The sequence below is a fragment of the Primulina eburnea genome, chromosome 2 (assembly GCF_022965805.1).
Source record: "Primulina eburnea isolate SZY01 chromosome 2, ASM2296580v1, whole genome shotgun sequence".
NCBI lineage: Eukaryota > Viridiplantae > Streptophyta > Magnoliopsida > Lamiales > Gesneriaceae > Primulina > Primulina eburnea.
The window spans coordinates 2,795,703-2,816,462 of record NC_133102.1 but is presented as its reverse complement, the minus strand read 5'-3'; the positions used below and the strand labels follow the sequence as shown (position 1 = coordinate 2,816,462).

The window sequence follows — 20,760 nt, the reverse complement described above, 5'->3', positions numbered from 1 at the left end:
CAAAATTATATATATATATATATTTGATAAAATATATATGATATAAAATCACATAAACGGCTTATAAGATGTAGAGATCTGACTAATAAATCCAATTTAAAATTTAAAATTCTTTATAATTGTCTTTATAATAAATCCATTTTAAAATTTAAAATTCTTTATAATAGATATAAAATTCTTTATATTAAGAGTATTACTTTTTATTGTGAATATCAGTAGGAATAATTCGTCTAATAAATAAAGATTGAGAACCTATTCTAAAACCGATGAAAACCGATGACTTATTGGTGACCTATTTTGGTTTTTATTGCACCATTTGCAGGAGCAGGGGGTTTTCGAATCATGGTTCAGCTTATACAAATGATTATTATTAGTTAAACATGAATCTTTTATGCTTGTATATTTGATTCCATATTAACGATTCATCGAGTTTTTCATAAGAAAAAAAATTGCATGAAACTTTAAAAAATCGACAATTTTATTTTTATACAGTAAAATATCTAATTCTCATAAATTTTAGAGAAATACAGATGAAAATTGGATGCACAAACACAAAGAAGATGAAATTCAAGTTCTTTCCATCAAACCGAATATAATAATGTTATAAATAAGTCAGTATTCAGAATCAGATTTGTGTCCAATAAGTACAACCGGAGATTTAAAAATGAAACATGACAGTTTCCCTCCCGTCACCGTCTCCAAATGTTGACCATATGATCCAAAACATATCCTGCAAAAACAAACCCCGAAATTTATATAATAATAATGACAATGATTATAAATAATTACAAATAATTCATTGGAGTCAACATATAACCACCAAATAATTGATATCAACATTATTATTCATTAACGCTATATTTGATTTAGAAATTTTGATTTAAACTGGGAAATTTGGATCAATAGATTTCAGATATAACTCGATTATGTCAGAAGTTCAACAATCAATATGACCAAACTTGTTTCCATGATTTTATGTCCTTTTCCTCCCAAATATCTCCATCCTAAGGCAATTCAAGGTTGCATTTGGAAAAAGAAATTTTATAGAGAGGAATGATTTGAACAACGGATTTCAAATGGCACTATACTATCAAACTGAAAATAGTGTAGTTGAAAATTTCTCTATATTAAAGTTAAACAAACTATAGTGTATTTGAAATCACTTATTAAAAAACTCAATCCAAATGCTTCATAAAAGAGGATGACATGGCTTACTATCTCCTAGGATTGGAGGCAGCCCCAATTGCCCTGTCGAAAAATAAACATAAATTCCATGAGATTTTATTCAGAAGTACCAGAAATTTAAATTACATAAAAGTGGTGCAGCATTCCAATTAATACCTGCTTGTGCCATGTCTCGCTTGCGACACACCCTTTCTTTGAAAAAAGTCATTTTTGTCAGAGTTCATACCATTTTCAACTTGTACAGATCGACCCAGCTTAGATTCGGAGTCATTTCTTTCCTCCACACGATCCTTGGGTTTGCTCAAAATTTTGACATTCGAAACTCCACCATTGATGTTAAAGGAGGCCCCGTTCAAGTTTTGACTCGGTGTCACTGATAATTGGGAAGAATTTAAATTGCTCTTATCAACATTGACAGATGAGGAATCAAAAGAATATATCTTTTTCAGCCGGTGGGACTGTGCCATGGGAGTCACTGTCACAGAAGGCAAAAATGACGAGTATGATGAAGGTGCAGCAGCCGCTGCTGCAGCCACTTTTGCGACGGCAGCTGTAGCAGCTATGATTTCTTGTGCACCCTCTCGGAGCTGAATGAAGTCCCCCTCTATCACGAATAACTGAAGAAACAAAACAACACTTGATAAAAAATTTATAAATGACAAACAAGAAATACGATTAGAGAAAAGTATGTCATACTTCAGGATGGCTAGCCACAAAATCATCAAGCTTCCCATACTTCTTCTTATAATCATGCCAGTGTAGAGGGCCAAGCATTTTTCCAAGCCTATTAGGGAGCTGTATAAATAGTTGTAAACAATGGTCATAACTACTTCTGCGAAAATCAGGCTAAAGAAAGACAAGTAAACAAAGCCCAGGTCAATCTAACTCACCGTTGAACTAATCCTAATTCTGCCACCAGATCCAATCGTGCGAACAATGCAAGCAAGCAATGATCTCTCATCGAGTAAAAAGTGTTCCCCAGTCTTCCCAACCACGTCAGTTTTCTGTCCATTGGAAACAATGCCATCGGTCAAAACAGAAACCGAAGGAGTGTTTGTTGTTTCAATGAAATTTACAGGAGTTGACGCTTCGGATGAGGATGCACTGATGGAAGGATTCAAAAGTTCCATCCCCGGGTTTTTGTTCTCCACTCCATTATCAATAACAGAGTTTATACTCTTTTCCTGTACAAACAATAATACATGGCAAAAAGATCAAAAACATGGTGGAAAAAGTGGGAGGGTGAATGGAAATTATCTAACCTTATTGGCATTATTGTTCTCAATAGGATCCAGTCTAAGAGAATCATGAAACTGGGAAGAAACTTGCAGCAAGTTTTGTTGAGATTGAACAGTATCATAGCTTTCATCAACAGAGTCGAGCACCTGAACATTGTTCAATAGCTGAAGGGAATTGAGTATTTGAAATCGTGCTGCACAAGGCAAATTGTATTAGACAATATCATTGAGCTACCTGTGCCTCTTCATTCGGTGAAAGAACCACTGAACCAGGAAGTAACTCTTGATTGATATTATTATCCAAATAACTCGAATTCAGAGTTTGCCCATTCTCTGATACTTGAGAATAACCATTGGAATCTGTTCCCACGGAGTTTTCTTGGGTTTGCTCATGCTGGTGCACAGGCACATTTTGGTTACCTGGCTGATTGAACCAAGTAATGAAAAAGGCCACAAAATTATTTTCTGTAACAACTCGTAATATAATCAAGAAAGTTGATAATAAGTTGTAAAGGCTACATACCTGGTGCTGCTGCCATTGTTGAATCGTGGAAATTGCGGGCACAGAGTGAAAAGGGGATTGTGTTACTTGCAATTGCACAGAATGGGGTAGTCCTTGTTGATGAATCACAAATGGACGCAATGCAGTCATCTGTCCAGGTGGAAGGAAGGCTGGCATCCCAATCAGTGATGGAGAAAATGGAACACCATGAACATGGTCGGTCTACCAAAAAAATGGAAGGTTAAAGCAACAACACGATGGGTGCCACAAGCATGCATGAACTGATATCTATTAGGGGAAATTTTTTGAACTCCCTAAAACTTTTCTCCTCTGTGAGGAGGAAGTATGATTAAAATTGCACATACTCTAGTACATAAGAAAGTGAGAGACTACAAAACATTATGTTACATGGTTACAATCAGTTTAAAATTCGTGAAGAAACAGGCAGCCAAAACAAAAGGTAACAGGCATACTGACATGTATAAAACCTCTGACAAGGGCCAAGAAATGATCCAAAAAAGACCAAACTAGGAAAAAGTTGCAGATTAGTTGGCATTTCACCGAATGATTGATTCAGAGGCTCGCAATAACAAACGGATACAAAACTCAATTAGCACACAGGTAGCAGACACAAGGATCCAACAAGAGTATCGCCTACCAGGGTTGATGAATGACCACCAGAAGCCAAGGACAAAACATTTTCAGAATTTCCATTCAATACGCTACCAGAATTTTCGCTCGGCAAGCCGTTTCCGATAGGAACATCCTTTGAATTTGTTTGTGATACTTGTGGCCCATCTGAGTAACTTCCACTTCTTTCTCTAGCATCAGCTAATTCAAGCTGCAGCTGTTGGATATGCAGATGAAGCCTTTCCATCTCACCAAACTGGTTGACCAAAACATAAAATTATCGTCAATTTGAAAACATAACAATCAACCTCAACACATGCATTTCTATTTGAAGGACATAAAACATTAACCACCTGTCTTTGACAGCCTATCCACAACTGATTACACTGCTCTGTACGTTCATGCAGTTCAGCTTGCAATGTGTGGTTAGTAGTAGATTGCAAGGCATCCATTTCCCGAGCACGAGTCATCCAAGCTTGTGCCTCACGTAACTGTTCATCTTTGAAAATAATGGTATCTTGTGCAATTCTATGCTGGATGGAGAAAGCTAATTGTCAAAATACATCTAACAAGGTAGTTGAATATATCCATCAAAAAATATTTTACATCGCCAAAATGATACAAGACACTGTATCAAATGTCTTTCAAGGACAGAATTTCAATTCAATAACAAAATTTAGTGTTCCATGAAGTCTAAGATGATCATGACAACAATATAACACTATCTGACCACTAATGCAGCAGTGTGATGCCGAATACATGAATACGATAAATATTTCCTCTGAACCGTTTGACAAAAATTTAGCAATGCGTTCTGATTTGTCAAATAAATATTCATAAAATTGCAAAAAAAAAAAACCTGATCCTGCAGCTCCAAAAACTGCTGTTCTTTTTCTTGAAAATGTTCCTGAAGATCATGTATTTGTGTAATATGTTGCACTCTTTCAGCCTCGGAATTCTCTCTCTCCCTCCTGGAAGAGGATGCACGTTATTGGAAGATATTTATACACACCCAAAGACACAAGGCTCGGAAATGCAGAAGAAAGAAATAGGAACAAATAAAAACTTCTCCAACTAATTTATTTACTTTGAAGCGGGGACATATCTCTGTAGGGTCTATTGTGGGCTAGGCTTTGTGTGATATATATGGTCTAGCCCATGCTAATTTTTGGGTTTTGTGTGAATAAATATATGTTGGGCTTTTCATATAAATGATAGTGAATATATTACATAATTATGCATATATGTTGAGTTGGATTTAATTTGAAGAATATGTGGTTGGGCTTCATGTGAATATATGTTGTTGGACTTGAAATATGTATACATGGCAGTGAATTTATTACTTAATTATGTATACATGACTATATTTTCTAAAATAATATATCAATATTAATGACTCAAATTAAATCAACTTTTTTTCATAGCAGTTTCGCTCAAATATTAATCCAACTATGGATATGTATCATAACATTGTTAAAAACCTATTAAAAATCCCTAAAAAAAGCTACTAAAAATTATTATATTTTACCTATTTTTTGTGCATTAAATTAAATATATACATCACAATATATTTGATTTATTATTTATATTAATCTTGATACATTAAATTTTTAGAATTTATTTCCACTAAAAGTTTACAATTTGTATCTAGTTCAGCCCATCTGGATATAAAATCCTAGATTTGTCGCTGCTTTGCAGTAAATACATGCTTAAAAGAACAAAAAAAATAACATTTCAAGAACGAGACAAAATTGCAAAAAGAAATGCTGCAGCAACTCAATAAAAAATATCAATGATTAGCAGCAACCAACATCTTAATAAAATAATTCAACAAATATATGGGGGCATGCCTGTAGCTCTGGAGCTCTTTACTTTGTTCCCTAATAAGGTCCTCTTTGGCCCAGGCCTGCAAGAAGATACAGAGAACTTAATCTAAACAAAACAAAGCGCAGGCATCAGCAGCATAAAATACCATCAAAGTTCAGAAAAACAAATAAAATTATCAAACTAACCGCTTCGTTATCCAATCTAATAGCATGCAGCTCTCTTTCCTTTTCTTCTATCTTTCTCTCCAGCTCACGTAACTTCTGTTCCATCTCATGCAATTGTTCCTAAAAACGCAAACATAATGCAAAAGTTTAACAAATCTACATATTTATCTAACATGCATCAAAACTTTAAGAAAACATGCCCACTCAAAAATGAAGAGAGAACCTGTAATTTGATATTTGCATTCACATGCTCGTGTATCTGAGCATCATAAGTCTTCTGCAACTCCAAGATTTTGGAACTCGCAAACAGTTGCCCCCGAAGTTCGATCTCAATGTGCTGCAATTCTTCTCTTTGTTTTGCCACTGTCTGAAGTCTCTGCTGCAAAACATTGTTGTCCAAGCCTCTATCAATAGTTAGTGAGCAGAAATCCAAATTTATTGATTCTCTCCCATGCTGCACCTTAATACAACACATCAAATCAGCTTAACTTTCACTCATGTTGGCGTTGATTCAATTAAAAAGAAAAACACCGGGAAGAAAATTCCAACTTCAACGAATCACGATTATTACCTCGTATATCAATCTCTCATCCGATTGGCCGATTTTAGAACGCTCTACTTCCTGATATATAAGAAACCGGAAAAAAATAAAAAAATATCATTTTAAACCTTAACTTTTTTATTCAATGCTACGATATAAATCAATTTCAAAACTAAAACCAGTGTTCTAAATGGCGGTCGAGGCGGCCGCCTAGGCACCGCCTAGGCGGTAGGCAGCCCTCGACCGCACCGCCTATGCTTGAGGCGGATGTTTTAGGCGGCCAAAGCTATACGGCGTTGGGGAGGCGGGTCGAGGCGGCGAGCAGGCGGGCGAGGCGGCGAGCAGGCGGGCGAGGCGGCCAAGGCGGGTAGTCAAGGCGGGCGAGGCGGCCAAGGCGAGCAGGCGGGCCCTAGCACACCCAACTTTTTTTTTTAACTTTTGGTTTCACTCTCAAGTCTCAACCACTAAGCCCACCACACACTATCTGCCGCCCGCCGCCCTCCGCCCGCATATGTAGATATAGTAGATGGTGCATATGTAGATGATTTGGAAGATTAGTTATGGCATATGTAGATGTAGTGGAGGGTGCATATGTTGATGATTTGGAAGATTAGTCATGTTTACTCTAGTACTTGTTCTACTGATGGATAATAGATTGAAGCTTTGAAATTTAAACTTAGTTTTTTGGTAAAAATAATTATATTACTTTGTTAGTATAATAGCATTAATATGATGATGAATTTTTATTAACTATTTTGTTAGTTTGCATGTATATATTTATTTGCTTTGTATGAAGCTTTTTTGTGCTTAAAAATTATTTAATTACACATCTTACATGAAAAATGATGACTATTTGTGATTATATTGTATAATTATATATGATTATCTATAAAAAAATATTAAAAAAAATTCAACCGCCTAGGCACCGCCTGGGCACCGCCGAGGCGGCCGAGGCGGTAGGCGGTCACCGACCGCCCCGCCACCGCCTCCCGCCATTTACAACCTTGACTAAAACTAAAAGCACATTGAATATGAAGCACACTGAAGCAAATGTAAGTAAAGATTTTCACTGAAATCTACCTCATTAGCTGAGTTTCGAACCATTTGCTCAGAAACAACACGCCACTCCTTCCGAGAAGGCTGAGAAGACGATGAAAGCGGCAGCGAAACCCCTCCCCGCGTGGCGGCAGCACCGGCCGCCGTCGTATCCATTAATTTCAACAACAAAAAACAGTTGTCTACTTCCCCCACTCTCAATTTGTATATCAGAAAGGAAAAAGAACGAATTCTCAATCAAAACCCTAGAAAATAAGAGATCGAAAATGGAGAAAGGCGAAGAGTAACAGTGAGAATCGAGGAATGAGTTCAACGAACAGATGAATCAAATGATAGATTTTCGGACTTTTTCAGGTGAGTGATTGAGGAAATTAGGGCTTTGCGAGGGGTGGACTCTGTGAAAATAGGGTTTTCGGAGGAGTTGGGTAAACCGTTTGAGCAGGGGAGCCTTCGCGCTATTTATAAAGAGATCACAAGGGCAGTTATCAAGTACATGCGCGTCTATATATGTGTACTAGTTTCGGGATATTTTATTTTTTAATCTTCGATCAACTATTTTAAAAAAATGATCTACTTAAATATATTTCAAATATATTTGAGGAGATCATTTTTTTAAAAACATATTAGGACCGAAATTATTTAATCAATTTTTTCGAGTTTCTTACCCATGTCAAAAAATATATGCATGAAACATCTTTGTAATAGTTACAAGTCACTCTTCAATAAATGAGTTCAATTTAATTTTATTTTGATATATTTAAGTGAAAAGTTAAACAAAAAATTAAAATAAAAGCAAAAGACAAAGTAAAAATTCAATTTATAAATATGTTTTGGGTTTTTATTGATTTTAGTTTTAAAATATAATATTTTGAGTTTTAACATTCACAACCAAAATAAAAGTTTTATATTTACGTTTAAATCTATTTTTAAATTAATTTTTTCCTTCAATTATTTTTTTTAACATTTTCTTACTCTTTAATATGATGAATGAGAAGTAGTAACTATAAGGTATATAAAAAATTACGAGGATACATGTGTAATTTTCAAAGTCAACATATATAATTGCGAGCATGATGAGGACGGACATGATGTATATTTTATTTAAAAAATTGAATGATATTTTTTAAGGATATATTTCTTTACTAAGTTTGAGAATTTTAAAATAATTATTTTAAAAGACATTAAAATATTTTATTTCATAATTATTTTTTTTATCTTACTAAAAAATCTTCAAATTTGACAAAAAATTCTAAACAAAATTTATTTTTTAAATCGAACTACTATTTTAAATTGAAAATAATTTTGTGTTGATTAAATTAAAATAATAATAAATATGATTTTTTATTGATATATATGATTAATTTTATTTTTTTGGTACGACGGGTGGGGCCACACGAGAGCCTTTTGGGTGTGTGTATGTCAATGTGCTCTAGACAAGTCATATTTACTCCAAATTTCCCTCACATTGTTGTTATATTCTACATTATAAAATAGAAAGCACACATAAATAGTAACTATTATTTCCTATATCTTTATTTCTTTAGATTTGATGATTAGTATCCCGAAACATTGTTCTTATAAATATAATATCACTCGAATTTAGGAATAATTTTTATTTTATATGAGTAGGTATCTTGTGAAACGGTCTCACGAATCTTTATCTGTGAGACGGATCAACTCTATCGATATTTACAATAAAAGGTAATATTTTTTCATGGATAACCCAAATAGAGATCTGTCTCACAAACTACTATCTGTGAAACCGTCTCACACAAGTTTTTGTTTTTTATATATATTAATTTATTTTATATTGCATGTCACGCGAATAAACGGTAAAACTTCAGAAAAATTTCAACAGTCCCATTCACGTATTCAAATATTGTTTGGTATTGAATCAATCAAGAAAAAAAATACGACCAAAAACAAAACAAGTGAACTTACGGCTTTGCCCTTTTCACAACAAATGTTGCTGAAATAACGAAATTAACCTCAATGTCGATGAAAACCCAAGGCCTTTTAGTTTAATTGACCATACTACTACCCCTCAATTCCATGCAAGTAGAAGCACGGGTCCGTTCCGTCAATTACGCAGTGAATCTCATCGCAACTGGTTAGTATCCCGAGCTTCCGATGCCTTACACGAAACACCACTGGAATCACATTGTGAAAAGCTTCCTCCGGCGGCCAACGCATCCGTGATGGGCTGGATGACCAAGATGACCTCCCCCACCACCATACAGCACGTCACGCCAACAAACATGGCCAGGACAACACAGCCGTAGGCTACATACTCAGGCATCCACAGCCAGGACAGGCTGAGACAAAGAATCTGCAGCGGAAGTGCTACCATAATCATCGTGGACAGGGTATTGATTCGACGTCTGATGCTCTTGTTGATCACAAATGACAGGACCCGCCAACATGATAACAAAAAAACCATAACATAACCTATCGCAAATGCTGAAAATACGACACAGCTGAAGAAAGGGTATGTGCAGAGCACGGTTCTATTCCCGTTATTATCGTTTGAAAGTACGGAGCTGCCGTGTAAGAATTTCGACAATTTGGTTTCCACTGGCCAGAAATGGACAAAAAATGTCTGCAGCAGTGCTATGGGCGTACATGCTGCGAAAATAGATACAAGGACCCAAATTTGTGATTGGTTTCTGTTCTTGATTGAAACATTGACCAAGAAGAGAAGGGTAATCAAGAATCCGGGTTCGAATAATCCAAGGGAGAGAACGACGTGAACTTTACATATATTGGCTTGTTGTTGCAGGGAAATTGGAGGCAAAAATGGGTAAAAGTACTTCCTACGAACAAATGGTAGCCGTAAAATTTCGTTAAGTGCCCAGAATGCCGCCAATAACACGAGAAGCAACCGCACGGTCCAGAGAGAATTGAATTTCCGTAAATGGGGCAAGTGGCGAGATCTGAGGCGGAGATGGAAAACAAAAGAAAAAGCAAAGAGAGAGAGGAGGAGCAGGCAAGCTATAAACGATAATGTCGCAAAATCGAAAATGGCTTTGGCAGTGGGTACCGAACTGAAGAGAAAAATCTCACGAGCAATGAGATCCGGGAAAATGGGTTGCGCGGATGGAGATGGTAAAGGCGAGAGAAGCGGCGGTGGAGGGAAATCCAGGCCAAATTGATAAGAGGAATAGGTAAACTTTCTCATAGATCGGAGACAAAAGGCGGCAGCTGCAGCGCCAGCGGCGGTTGTGCGTCGGCAGTCGCAGCAGCGATGTGAGTAACAACGATATTGATGGATCTGTCGCCACGATCAGGTCTGAACACAGCATAATTTGCAGAAAAAACCACCTTCTTCAAATATACAACAAAGGAAAATGTGAATCCTTACATTGAGAATCTTTTGCTGATTGATGAGGAAAACTGTAACATACGTCAGCGGCGGCGAATGGATGAGACGAAGAGAGAGAGGAACTAAATTGCTTTTTATGGAGTATTTGTTTCTTCCCCTCCCCTTTCCTTTGCCTCAACGATGAGGATACGTTTCTCGGCAGTAGAAGAAAGAAAACACAGAATTGGCTCCCACACATTTCGGGATTCAATGGTGTTTTTGTTTTTATTTTAAAGGATTTTACCACACGAATTATTATGAAACATAAATATGCGGAGTATGCTTATACATGTTTCCAAAATATATATATAATAAACTTTTGGAAACAAATTTCTGTAGATATTATCTTATTTGGAAGTATATTGAACTATTCAACTCTTCTCTATAATTTTCTGTCCTTTCAAAGTATTTAAATATGATGTAATATGAATTATTTTTAAGATAAATAAATAAAAAAACTTTAAATTAAAATAACCCTGAATCAACATGAAAACGGCGGGAATACATGTTTCTCGGAACCTAAATCAACCAAAAAAGAAGAATATTATGATCTCAAACCATCGGGAGAACCTCAAGCAAAGCAAGCAACCAGAAAACAGACGCATCACTCCAACGCCACCAATGGAACCCAATTGGGGATCTACTTATTTCACGTGGAATCAAGTACTCCGCCTGGACTGTCAACTCCACTGTGTAAAACAAAGCTATTAAAGGCTGTGAATGCACCGGCCAGTGAAATAGCAAGAATATATGGATTACAACCAGAGGTGGATCTTATACTGTATATGGTTGGAATGACATATCACATTCCGTCGGTGTTCCTCTTATATCTTATTTATCGAGGCATAACACATTAGTCGGAGTACAGAACCTGAAAACAAGAGGTTATGAATCGACCCATGACCTCAATTTTTCTTCAAAAACAGCAAAATCACCGGAAATTGATTAAATCAAAACCAGCATCAAGATCCCATGATTACGACAAAAATGAAGGTAATTGTTGCAATCACGCTCTCTCGAGAACGAAATAAGACATTTATATCTTGGATCATCGAGTCCAAGTATAGGTGTACATCGTACATGTGACTGTCCTTAAGGTAGAAATAACGGCCTTTTTTTTATCTAATTAAAGAATGGAACCGACTGAACAAACTAGCTTTAGTAAAAACCAATAACACTTTAATCGAATCCGAAACAAGAAACCTGGAGATCTCAAAATCACATAGCTTAATAAATTGAAATTGGACCAAAAATAACAAAACACCTTTGGAATCAGAACTGGCGCAAAACACCATTACTCGATTCCAAAGCAAGAAACTCGAAGATCTCAAAATCACAGAGCTCAATACATTGAAAATAGACCAAAGAGCACCATGCTGCATTCAAAAGTAAGAAACTTGATGATTTCAAAATCACAGAGCTCCATACATTGAAAATAGACTAAAGATTACCATGTTGCATTCAAAATATCAGTGGTATCATAATTAACAACAGTATAACATCGTCCAAATCCATGAAATCACTGAAGGGTCACCGTTACAAATTTAAAAAATGTTAATCGCCAAAAGCTACAACACGAATTCCACTGGAAACTAGCACAAGCAAGTAAATATATAAACATCCCTTCTCTACTTAATCTTCTTCTTCGGCCTTAACTGCATGACAAAAATTAAACAAATCACAATAAGCATATAAATTCACCACAAACAACTGATTTGAATATATCAAAACAAGCACCAATTAAAAATCACATCTCCATACCTGGTTGCTGTGTCCACATTTCTTCTTCCTGCAGTTGACGGCACGAGGGTGCAAACGGGCATAACATCTTCAAGAACATCACAAAACAAATATAACTAAAGTAAATAAATAAATAAATCTGTGATACAAGGGCATCATCCAATCTATGAATTAGCATATACTTGATCTCTCCTCCGTTACATGATAAAGTCACATTTTCTGTCCAACTGTTTAGTGAAAGCAATGGAATTGACATGAAAAAGACTCAGACTGAAACTTAATAAGAAAATTACTTGCGGCAAATCATCTTGTCCTGGTTGTACTTTCTAGCCAATGCCATAAGCGAAGGTTCAATAATTCCACCCCTAAGCCTCAGAACCAGATGCAGAGTCGATTCTGCAACATCAATAGAGTATATATACATAAATCTATAAAACAAAATAACTAAACCGAATTAAATATGAAAAAGAAAACTTAAGGAAACCTTTTTGAATGTTGTAATCAGCTAGAGTCCGGCCATCCTCGAGTTGTTTCCCGGCGAAAATTAAACGCTGCTGGTCAGGTGGGATTCCTGAATGTAATAAATTCAAACAAAAACATCAACAAATAATCTGAACAACAAAGAAAATGATCGATTAAATTGAAAAAAAATGAGAAAATACCTTCCTTGTCCTGGATCTTGGCCTTAACATTGTCGATGGTATCGCTCGATTCAACCTCAAGCGTTATTGTCTTCCCAGTTAGAGTTTTTACAAAGATCTGCATTTTTCGCTAGTCGTGTTGTGTAGCGTGAACCTCCACGGTTGTTCGTGGATTGGTATTTATATGAAGCCGTTTAGGGTTTTTGTTTTCTCCACGTATACATTCAAGAAGGCCCGAGACACCAACGTAAACTCTTCCACTCCTCAATCTTAAATCCTTCTTTGTCTCTGAAGCAATAATTTTTTCGAGATTATATTTTTAAAATATAGATTATTTTTTTAGAATAATATAATATATATTTGGTTATATTATTGATTGTCAATATCATGACATATTAGATCATGTTTGATTAATTGATTAATTTTTTTTAAAATTTCATGGGATTTATTAAAATTTAAAACTTAATGTATTTATGTTAAAATATAAATATATACTTGTTTTGGAAGTGGTGAGAACTATAAATTAAGAATAATAACTGTATTGAAACTTGTGAATTAACTTTAAAATTGTTACTCAAAGAATCATATTTTTCAAGAACTTATAATAGATAAAATAATTTAATAAAAATGGAAAAAAAAAAAAAACAATTTGCACTGTGTAGAAAGACATGTACATGATATATATTATGCTTAAACAGTAGGTTAATGTCGTCTGCAAAATATTTTTAGATTTAACCTTAATAAAATTAAATCTGATTGGGTCGCATTGTAAATTCAAGTATTCATTTGGACAATGTAGACAAAATGAAGAAATCTGTCGAATCCAAGAATGAACTAACTTATCTCTGCTCGTATGCATCTTCCCTTTTATTTTGGCTAATTTTTTAATTTTGCATCTCTAACAATACTAAAGATTTTATTAAACATAGCTGTTATTAATAAAGATCAAAGAATTAATATAATTACCTTTTTTTGTTTAGCCTTATAGTATCAGGGTTTAAAAGATTTGATTTGTACTATTACCATTAGATATAGTGTTTGGTCTTGCATTGCTATCAGAGCCGATTTCACGTATTCGATTCATCTTAATTGCAGAGAATGAAAAATATTGAAAAATAAACTATTGGAGTGCAATAAATATTTATGCTAACAGAGCAATCGAATATGAGGTTTGATTTTTTATATCATTTATATTAACCGTAATTTTTAATAAAAGTGTAAGCATTCAATCTTGTACATAGTATACTATGCTACATGTGTTGTGTACATACCTAGTTCCAAGAAACTTGAGCATCATGTTTGTTTTGACTCTCAAGCTTGTCAGCCACAGGCGACATAACTGACCACCATTTTCTAATTTGATTTTTTGTGCTAATAATGGAGGAGATAACATTACAGTCAAATGGACTGTAGAAAATAATAAGATCAAGAGGCATCATGTTTGTCCGATATAATGAAAAACGTGCGCGTTTAATCAATGTTCATGAGTTTTATTCTTCTATTAACATTTTATCAAATAATCATATCATAACAATATAATTTATCTGACTAACTTTATTTGAAAAACAATACATTAACTTAATCATTTACTCAATATAAATCGAATGACTGCGATAGTTGATTTCATCGGCATAAAATAAAAATAATAAGATTACATGGGGAAATTCGCGGATAACCAGTGTGAATCCCCTAATCAATTACGATTGTTAACGGCATAGATAGGGTAACAGCGATTTTCTGGATCATAATAAAAGTGATTGCGTCCACGTAATTTATTCTCATTATGAATATCTAGATATATTATCCAGGGCTTTTTCAAAGTTTACTAGTCAATAAAAAGATCTGACAAAAATTTATGTGAGAAGATTTCAGACCTTTTTGTGAGAAAAATTTTTTTGGGTGTAATCAAGATGAAAATCTCTTATTTAGGTTACCTAAAAAGCTGAAAGTATTATTTTTAGGAATATCCGTCTAAGGACCACGGTCTGACATGAGACTCACTCTACTTTTTATGCTAAGAGTATTATTTTTTATTGTAAATATCGGTAAGGTTGACCTGTCTCACAGATAAAAATTCGTGAGACCGTGTAAAAGAAGAACTACTAAAAAAATTTTGAAAGCCGATCACATATATTAGCGTTTGAAACTATATTTTGATTTAATTTTATTACACAGCACATATGCAGCGCTCACAGCACATATGCAGCGCTCATACATATTTTAATTTTAAAAATAATAATAATTGAGCAAACGTCCAAATAAAATATAAATTATTTGGTATTATTAAATAAGTATTAATACATGACAAACGTCCAAATAAAATATAAATTAGTGTAGTTTTATAATCTCAAAAGAACATGTAAGCATTTCTCAAATTTTATTTCCAACCATTTTTTAATGCAGATAACACGCAGCCCAAGTGTTTTACACAAACCAGTTAAATATTATTACATTTCAAAATATAAAGGAAAGAAGCCATGACGACAAAAAACATTCTATCTTCCGTGTGTAAGACTTATTTCTGTTTGGAATATTGTGCATAGGCAAATGCCAAAATGAACAGAGGCACCAATATCTGCAAAATCTTGACTACAAACGAGGAATTCTTGCTCGATTCGTACGCAGACACTGGAGGAAGGTAATGGCGTTTCGAAGGCACAGTGGACATGTCTATTTGCCCGATAATATAGTTTTTCATCAAATCCTTGGCGTACTCACTATGCCCAATATCTTCATAGTCACTGGTTGCATCTTTTCCTGCCAACAGACCACAAATTTGGATGATTTTTGGAGGAGAGGAAGAGTTTTTCTTCGTAGAGGGTGTTTGATTTCCCAAGCAAATCAAGTTCATTAATCAAAGACGGTGATCCATATAAAATTAAACGGACATGGGGATGTTGGATTATTACAACTTTACCTGTAGATGATAGCATGACTTCTTCGCCTCCAGGATGTTCTTCTATGAATGGGCTCACATCATACACCTGATAAGGATGATTCATTATTAGTTGAAAGAAAATTTGGAATTGTACGACATTTCCAGGCAAATTTGTGCCAAGAAAACAAGAGAAATACAGGCCTATTATATATTGCCCAGCTATTGTTCCGAATTCTGTCTTGGGATCATGAATTTAAGCAACTCGAAGTTGCAACCCGTTGACTTTACTTATGAAGAACATACAAAATCAAATTTCGCTTTCGATTTGAAAATTCTACACCAACCGTTACGAAGAGGCTTGAAACGCAGATTAATTTCAGAAATCAGAATCAAAGCTTCGAATTCAACATGTGGAACGCAAGATCTTAATAAAATCAATCGAGTATCACTCGTTGACTTCTCCGATCCTCAATCAAAAGAGAAATTCAAGCAAACAAACGGGGAGAAGAGAAGAGAAGAGAAGAGATCCAGACCTTGCCGTGGACAATAAGCCAGCAATCCTCTAACTTGTTGTGCTTCTCTACCTCATCAAACGTGTAAGTTTTCAAATTCGCCGCCATTTTTTCACCACACCTAGCTGCGCCAAAAAAAATAAAAAATCACCAATCACCAAATATACTTAAAAAAAAGATCACAGAAATCGTTGACAATCATGTAAACTGGAAATGATCTTCGTATTAACATCTGAAGCAATCAATGTTAGAAAGAAAATAAACTTACGAAGAGAGAGCGAGGGGGAGAGGCAGAGCTCGTAGGGATTTTGCCACCACGATCCAGGTCATTTATAAATTGTAGGAGTGATGGAGATAAAAATGACCCTGAATTTGGCTGAAATTACCAAGTTTTTGCCCACCGTTTTAAAAACGAGAAATTGACCTTCCGTCCTGGGTATTTTTTTAGTGTTTATTATAATTTTTTAATACCATATTTCCACTTGAAGTATATCATATTTTGTATGACATAATATCACAATTTTTTGGGTAAGAAATAAACCCAAAAAAATATTTTGATTGAGGATTTTTCACCAACTTTCTCTTTTAAAAATCTGTATTATTTTGTTTATTGTTAAAAATGGAAGATATATTTGTTTCCTTTTAGTAAAATAGAGTTTATAGTCGAGATCGGCTTTAGCCCTTCACTCTCTTTCCCATGTATATATATAGTGGCTCGAGTTCGACTTCTACCCACCTCATAGTTTAGGAATAAAAAAAACTACATAGTTTATAGTCAATTAATGCTTAAAACATAATATACTCCACAGCTTGTTGTTTGTTTGTTTTTTTTTTTTTTTGAGAGGGATGTGATTTTTTTTATATAATAAGATCAAACCAAATTTAAGATTTTTCTATGCTACGTGAGATACAGTGCGACAAAATTTCAAAATTTGGATTTCAAAATAAGAGAATAGCCTCATGAAAATACGTAGGATCCTTGTAATCGAGTGATTTTAGATGAAGTGTAATTCATCTGGAGTAACGTAGATTTTGGTACCTAATGTATATATCCAAACTTTAATATTTTCATTTAAATTAAATTATATAATTTATATTTATTTAAGTCCCTAATGCTTTAGTAAAATCTCTGGACGATGAGAAAGAGCCCGGAGGCAAACAAGTTGTGGTGGTAAGAAAGCATGAAATGAAGCATACCGGCACAGATGGGTAGAAATTGGAACATAAAAGTTGGCGTGCAAAAGGCCAAATTTTTTCTAACTTAATGTATGGATTAGGCAAAACTTGTGTGAGACGGTCTCATATGTTGTATTTTTGGAGACAGATATCTTATTGTAGTCATCCATGAAAAAATATTATTTTTTATTGTGAATATCGGTAAGATTGACTCGTCTCATTAATAAAAATTCGTGAAACCGTCTTAGAAAAGACCTACTCATATGATTATACACTAAATGAAAAATTAAGTCGCATGATGCAACTAAAATCATTACATGATTTAATTTTTGGATAACTATTCTAACTAATTCATTTGTAAAGAATATAGGGGATGTGTCTCACATGTTATATTCATTTGTAAAGAATATAGGGGATGTGTCTCACATGTTATTGGAAAACGTGTTTTTTTTATATATTATATTTGTTTATTTATAATTTTGGTAGATAATTTTAATTTTTTTCTGGACGTGACGAAAATGTTGTTTCATAAGTACCTGTACTCTCGTGAAAAAAGTATTAAATTCCAAAAACTAAAAAATTCAAGATTAAAATTAAAATTTGTTGACATAAAAGACCAAAATCATAAAACGACAAAATTATCAGATCAAAACTGCAGTTTTCCCATATTATTACAATTTTTGTGTTTCATCAAATAATAATAAATAGAGGTCAAATTTTGAAAAATAAAAAATAAATAAATTAGTCATAAAGTCCTATCAGTCTAATTACGTGTGCCCAAAACTAGTGAACCAGCAAAATTTGTCAACTTTATATCTTTAGATTATTTTTTATGGTAAACGTTTATATATTCGTATTATATTATATAAATATAATACACACAATGTATGTGTGAAAAAGAAAGTATAAAATACAGGCGCCAAGTGAGACTTTGATTCATTTTCGGTCAAGCAATCAATGTCGTGGTTCGGTAAAACTGCTGTTAAATCCCAATCCTATGAAAATCTAATTTTTGTGGGAACACGTTTGGGAAGTGGTTGAAATCTCTGAAAATTGTGTTTTTTTCAACTAATTTGGAAATTATACATTAGATCACACTATTGATTTTAGACAAAAAATTATGTGAGACGAATATCTTATTTGGGTTATCCATAAAAATATATTACTTTTGGCAAAAACTTGTGTGAGACGGTTTCACGGGTCGTATTTGTGAGACGTATCTCTTATTTGGGTCATCTATGAAAAAGTATTATTTTTTATGCTAAGAGTCTTACTTTTTATTGTGAATATGGATAGGGTTGATCTGTCTCACAGATTAAGATCCGTGAGACAGTCTCACATGAGACTCACTCATTACTTTTTATGCTTAGAGTATTACTTTTTATTGTGAATATCGGTAGGATTGACTCGTCTCATAAATAAAGATTTGTGATATCATCTCACAAGAGACATAATTTTGAATTTATTACTGATGTATGACTAATCTTAGAATTTTATATTTATTAAATAATATATGATATGAATTATTAAATTTAATATCTAAAACTATTAAATGCTATTATAATACATATAATAATTACTTAAACACCCCGAAAACATGTGGATTTTCCAATAGCATCTAACCAATCGATGGAAAGAGTTTGATCTCCTTTTAACATGTCATCGATTTACTTTACCAAATATTTTACTTGGATAGGAATCATATTTTACTATGATTTTTTCAATTTACAAACTAAATTAGAACCGAAAACAATCTATCAACTACATTTTACCACTAGCCTAGTTTCATGTTCTCTTGTTTCTAAAATCAATTAATCTCCAAGGCGAAAAGTAAATGCAAATCGGAGGATTGATCTTGGCTAAAGCCAGAATCGATGAAGAAGAACCCACAATCTGTTGTTTGTGGTATTCAAATATGAGAGGATAAACAAGAAGAAAACAAATGAATGGCTTTATAGAGGCAAGTGTTGAACACTTTCTCCTTAAGAAGAATTTGCCTCTTACAATGTGCTAAAGGTTTGTGACAATCTTCTCTCAAGATACAACTACAACTCTTGAATAATGAGCACTCAAATATTCAAGTTCTTTCACAAAGAAATGGATAAACTTTCTCTTGTTGAAGAAGGAAGAAGACAATATGCATATGATATGTTATGTAATTTGATTTTTAAAAATATAAAGCATTTAATGTTTTTCATGTTAAAAGACATGATGTTTCATTCATAGAGATGTCCCTTGACCATTGTAACTGACCACACTCTTCGAACAATGCCAAGGGAATGAAAAGATATCAGAAAATTCGAAGGGACACGAAGACCTGCAGGCACCCGCTCGCGCGCGAGTGCGCCCCGGCTACTGTACACGCGATTTCTTCTTCTTCTTCTTCGATTTTCGTCCCTTACATGTTCCGACTACTCGTTTATATTTCTTTCAAACATTTGATGAACTCTTCTCGAGTTTTATTCAGAACCATCGAACTTAATATTCGTTCATTAAGCTTCGTTCTTCGTTTCGAATTTTTCCAAATCAAACACATTGATTTATTTGCTTAATTTTAATTCATTAAGCATCAAAATTCCAATACAATCCACCCCCGCAAATCAAACTAGAAGCAACGGCAGGAACCAATGAATTAGCGTACCCCGAACAAACACCACCAAGCTCCCTACACATATATCGATGGCGAAATATGCCCCAACGAGGAACGGTACGGCCATTGCCATTGGGAGAGGAACCCATTTTCTGAACCTCTCGGGTGCGACGTCTCTCAAAAGCTTAGCCAGAATCGCGAAAGAGAAGAAAACATAACACATCTGCAAGTAATGGTGTTGAAGTGCAGAGAACCCTTCCACACCAAGAATCACCGTGTTTCGGTATATTAAAGCGTAAGGACACTTGCAGTCTCCGTCTACATTTCCCATGTCGAATGCTTTGTAGAGTAAGAACGTAAATGGAGCAACAATGCACCTGATTGCGCTGTCGATGCCTTGGCTAACATGACACAAATATTTCAATTTTAAGCAGAAGCAAGTGACACCTGATAAACCAAATGAGTGCTTTACTTTGTAACCATTGTGGCTCTTCATACTGCTTTCTTCGAGATTTTGAGGGAACCAATCTCCCTTCTTTTCGCTTATCAACGGCCACATGAGTCTCCAAGAAAGAACATCTCCGAATAGCAAGGACGAATCACTATATGGGAGCTGAGCAAATCATTCCTGCTCCCACGTAAGTCATGTTGAAATCAAAGTAAAATCTGCTGAGTTGAACATCTCGGATCAGCTGTGATTGGAAATTTTCTTAAAGTTT

The 20,760-nt window shown here is 34.5% G+C and overlaps 4 protein-coding genes across 12 annotated transcripts; all 4 read right to left on the bottom strand.

Moving 5' to 3' along the window:
- Positions 1-556: 556 nt before the first annotated feature.
- Positions 557-7,584, bottom strand: LOC140819338 (uncharacterized). Of its 9 annotated transcripts, XM_073179433.1 has the most exons (17): positions 7,168-7,584; positions 6,118-6,168; positions 5,770-6,006; positions 5,568-5,666; positions 5,406-5,461; positions 4,415-4,526; positions 3,909-4,088; positions 3,584-3,811; positions 2,947-3,147; positions 2,659-2,847; positions 2,448-2,588; positions 2,262-2,369; positions 2,076-2,189; positions 1,882-1,980; positions 1,342-1,802; positions 1,216-1,248; positions 557-730 (listed from the first exon to the last, which is right to left on the bottom strand). In XM_073179433.1, coding segments are annotated over exons 1-17 (2,442 nt in total). In that variant the 5' UTR covers positions 7,300-7,584; the 3' UTR covers positions 557-729. The 9 variants fall into 9 exon arrangements, with proteins under 9 accessions (XP_073035534.1, XP_073035493.1, XP_073035484.1 ...); XM_073179392.1 differs by having other exon boundaries at positions 1,207-1,248; positions 2,076-2,369; XM_073179383.1 differs by having other exon boundaries at positions 2,076-2,369.
- Positions 7,585-9,241: 1,657 nt separating this feature from the next.
- LOC140823989 (uncharacterized) lies at positions 9,242-10,321 on the bottom strand. The gene has a single exon (XM_073185592.1). It carries the CDS (start codon positions 10,319-10,321, stop codon positions 9,242-9,244), a length of 1,080 nt encoding a protein of 359 aa, XP_073041693.1.
- A 1,612-nt stretch (positions 10,322-11,933) lies between these two features.
- On the bottom strand, positions 11,934-13,120 carry LOC140824477 (ubiquitin-ribosomal protein eL40 fusion protein). Its single transcript, XM_073186062.1, has 5 exons — positions 12,907-13,120; positions 12,729-12,815; positions 12,538-12,640; positions 12,266-12,332; positions 11,934-12,159 (listed from the first exon to the last, which is right to left on the bottom strand). Exons 1-5 carry the CDS (start codon positions 13,007-13,009, stop codon positions 12,133-12,135), a joined length of 387 nt encoding a protein of 128 aa, XP_073042163.1. The 5' UTR covers positions 13,010-13,120; the 3' UTR covers positions 11,934-12,132.
- A 2,118-nt stretch (positions 13,121-15,238) lies between these two features.
- LOC140819330 (cytochrome b5-like) lies at positions 15,239-16,684 on the bottom strand. Its single transcript, XM_073179373.1, has 4 exons — positions 16,544-16,684; positions 16,297-16,400; positions 15,803-15,869; positions 15,239-15,642 (listed from the first exon to the last, which is right to left on the bottom strand). Exons 2-4 carry the CDS (start codon positions 16,381-16,383, stop codon positions 15,401-15,403), a joined length of 396 nt encoding a protein of 131 aa, XP_073035474.1. The 5' UTR covers positions 16,384-16,400; positions 16,544-16,684; the 3' UTR covers positions 15,239-15,400.
- Between the last annotated feature and the right edge of the window lie 4,076 nt (positions 16,685-20,760).

Excerpts from the sequence above, each read along its gene's own strand:
- LOC140819338 (XM_073179392.1), bottom strand. The coding sequence starts at position 7,299 with ATGGATACGACGGCGGCCGGTGCTGCCGCCACGCGGGGAGGGGTTTCG. Across the intron at positions 6,007-6,117 it reads ATGAGAGATTGATATACGAG|GTGCAGCATGGGAGAGAATC; the intron begins GTAATAATCGTG and ends TGTTGTATTAAG. Across the intron at positions 1,981-2,075 it reads GAATTAGGATTAGTTCAACG|CTCCCTAATAGGCTTGGAAA; the intron begins GTGAGTTAGATT and ends CTATTTATACAG.
- LOC140819330 (XM_073179373.1), bottom strand. The coding sequence starts at position 16,383 with ATGGCGGCGAATTTGAAAACTTACACGTTTGATGAGGTAGAGAAGCAC. Across the intron at positions 15,870-16,296 it reads GGCTTATTGTCCACGGCAAG|GTGTATGATGTGAGCCCATT; the intron begins GTCTGGATCTCT and ends CATCCTTATCAG. Across the intron at positions 15,643-15,802 it reads AGTCATGCTATCATCTACAG|GAAAAGATGCAACCAGTGAC; the intron begins GTAAAGTTGTAA and ends GTCTGTTGGCAG.
- LOC140824477 (XM_073186062.1), bottom strand. The coding sequence starts at position 13,009 with ATGCAGATCTTTGTAAAAACTCTAACTGGGAAGACAATAACGCTTGAG. Across the intron at positions 12,333-12,537 it reads GACAAGATGATTTGCCGCAA|ATGTTATGCCCGTTTGCACC; the intron begins GTAATTTTCTTA and ends ATGTTCTTGAAG. Across the intron at positions 12,160-12,265 it reads AATGTGGACACAGCAACCAG|TTAAGGCCGAAGAAGAAGAT; the intron begins GTATGGAGATGT and ends TTTGTCATGCAG.
- LOC140823989 (XM_073185592.1), bottom strand. The coding sequence starts at position 10,321 with ATGAGAAAGTTTACCTATTCCTCTTATCAATTTGGCCTGGATTTCCCT.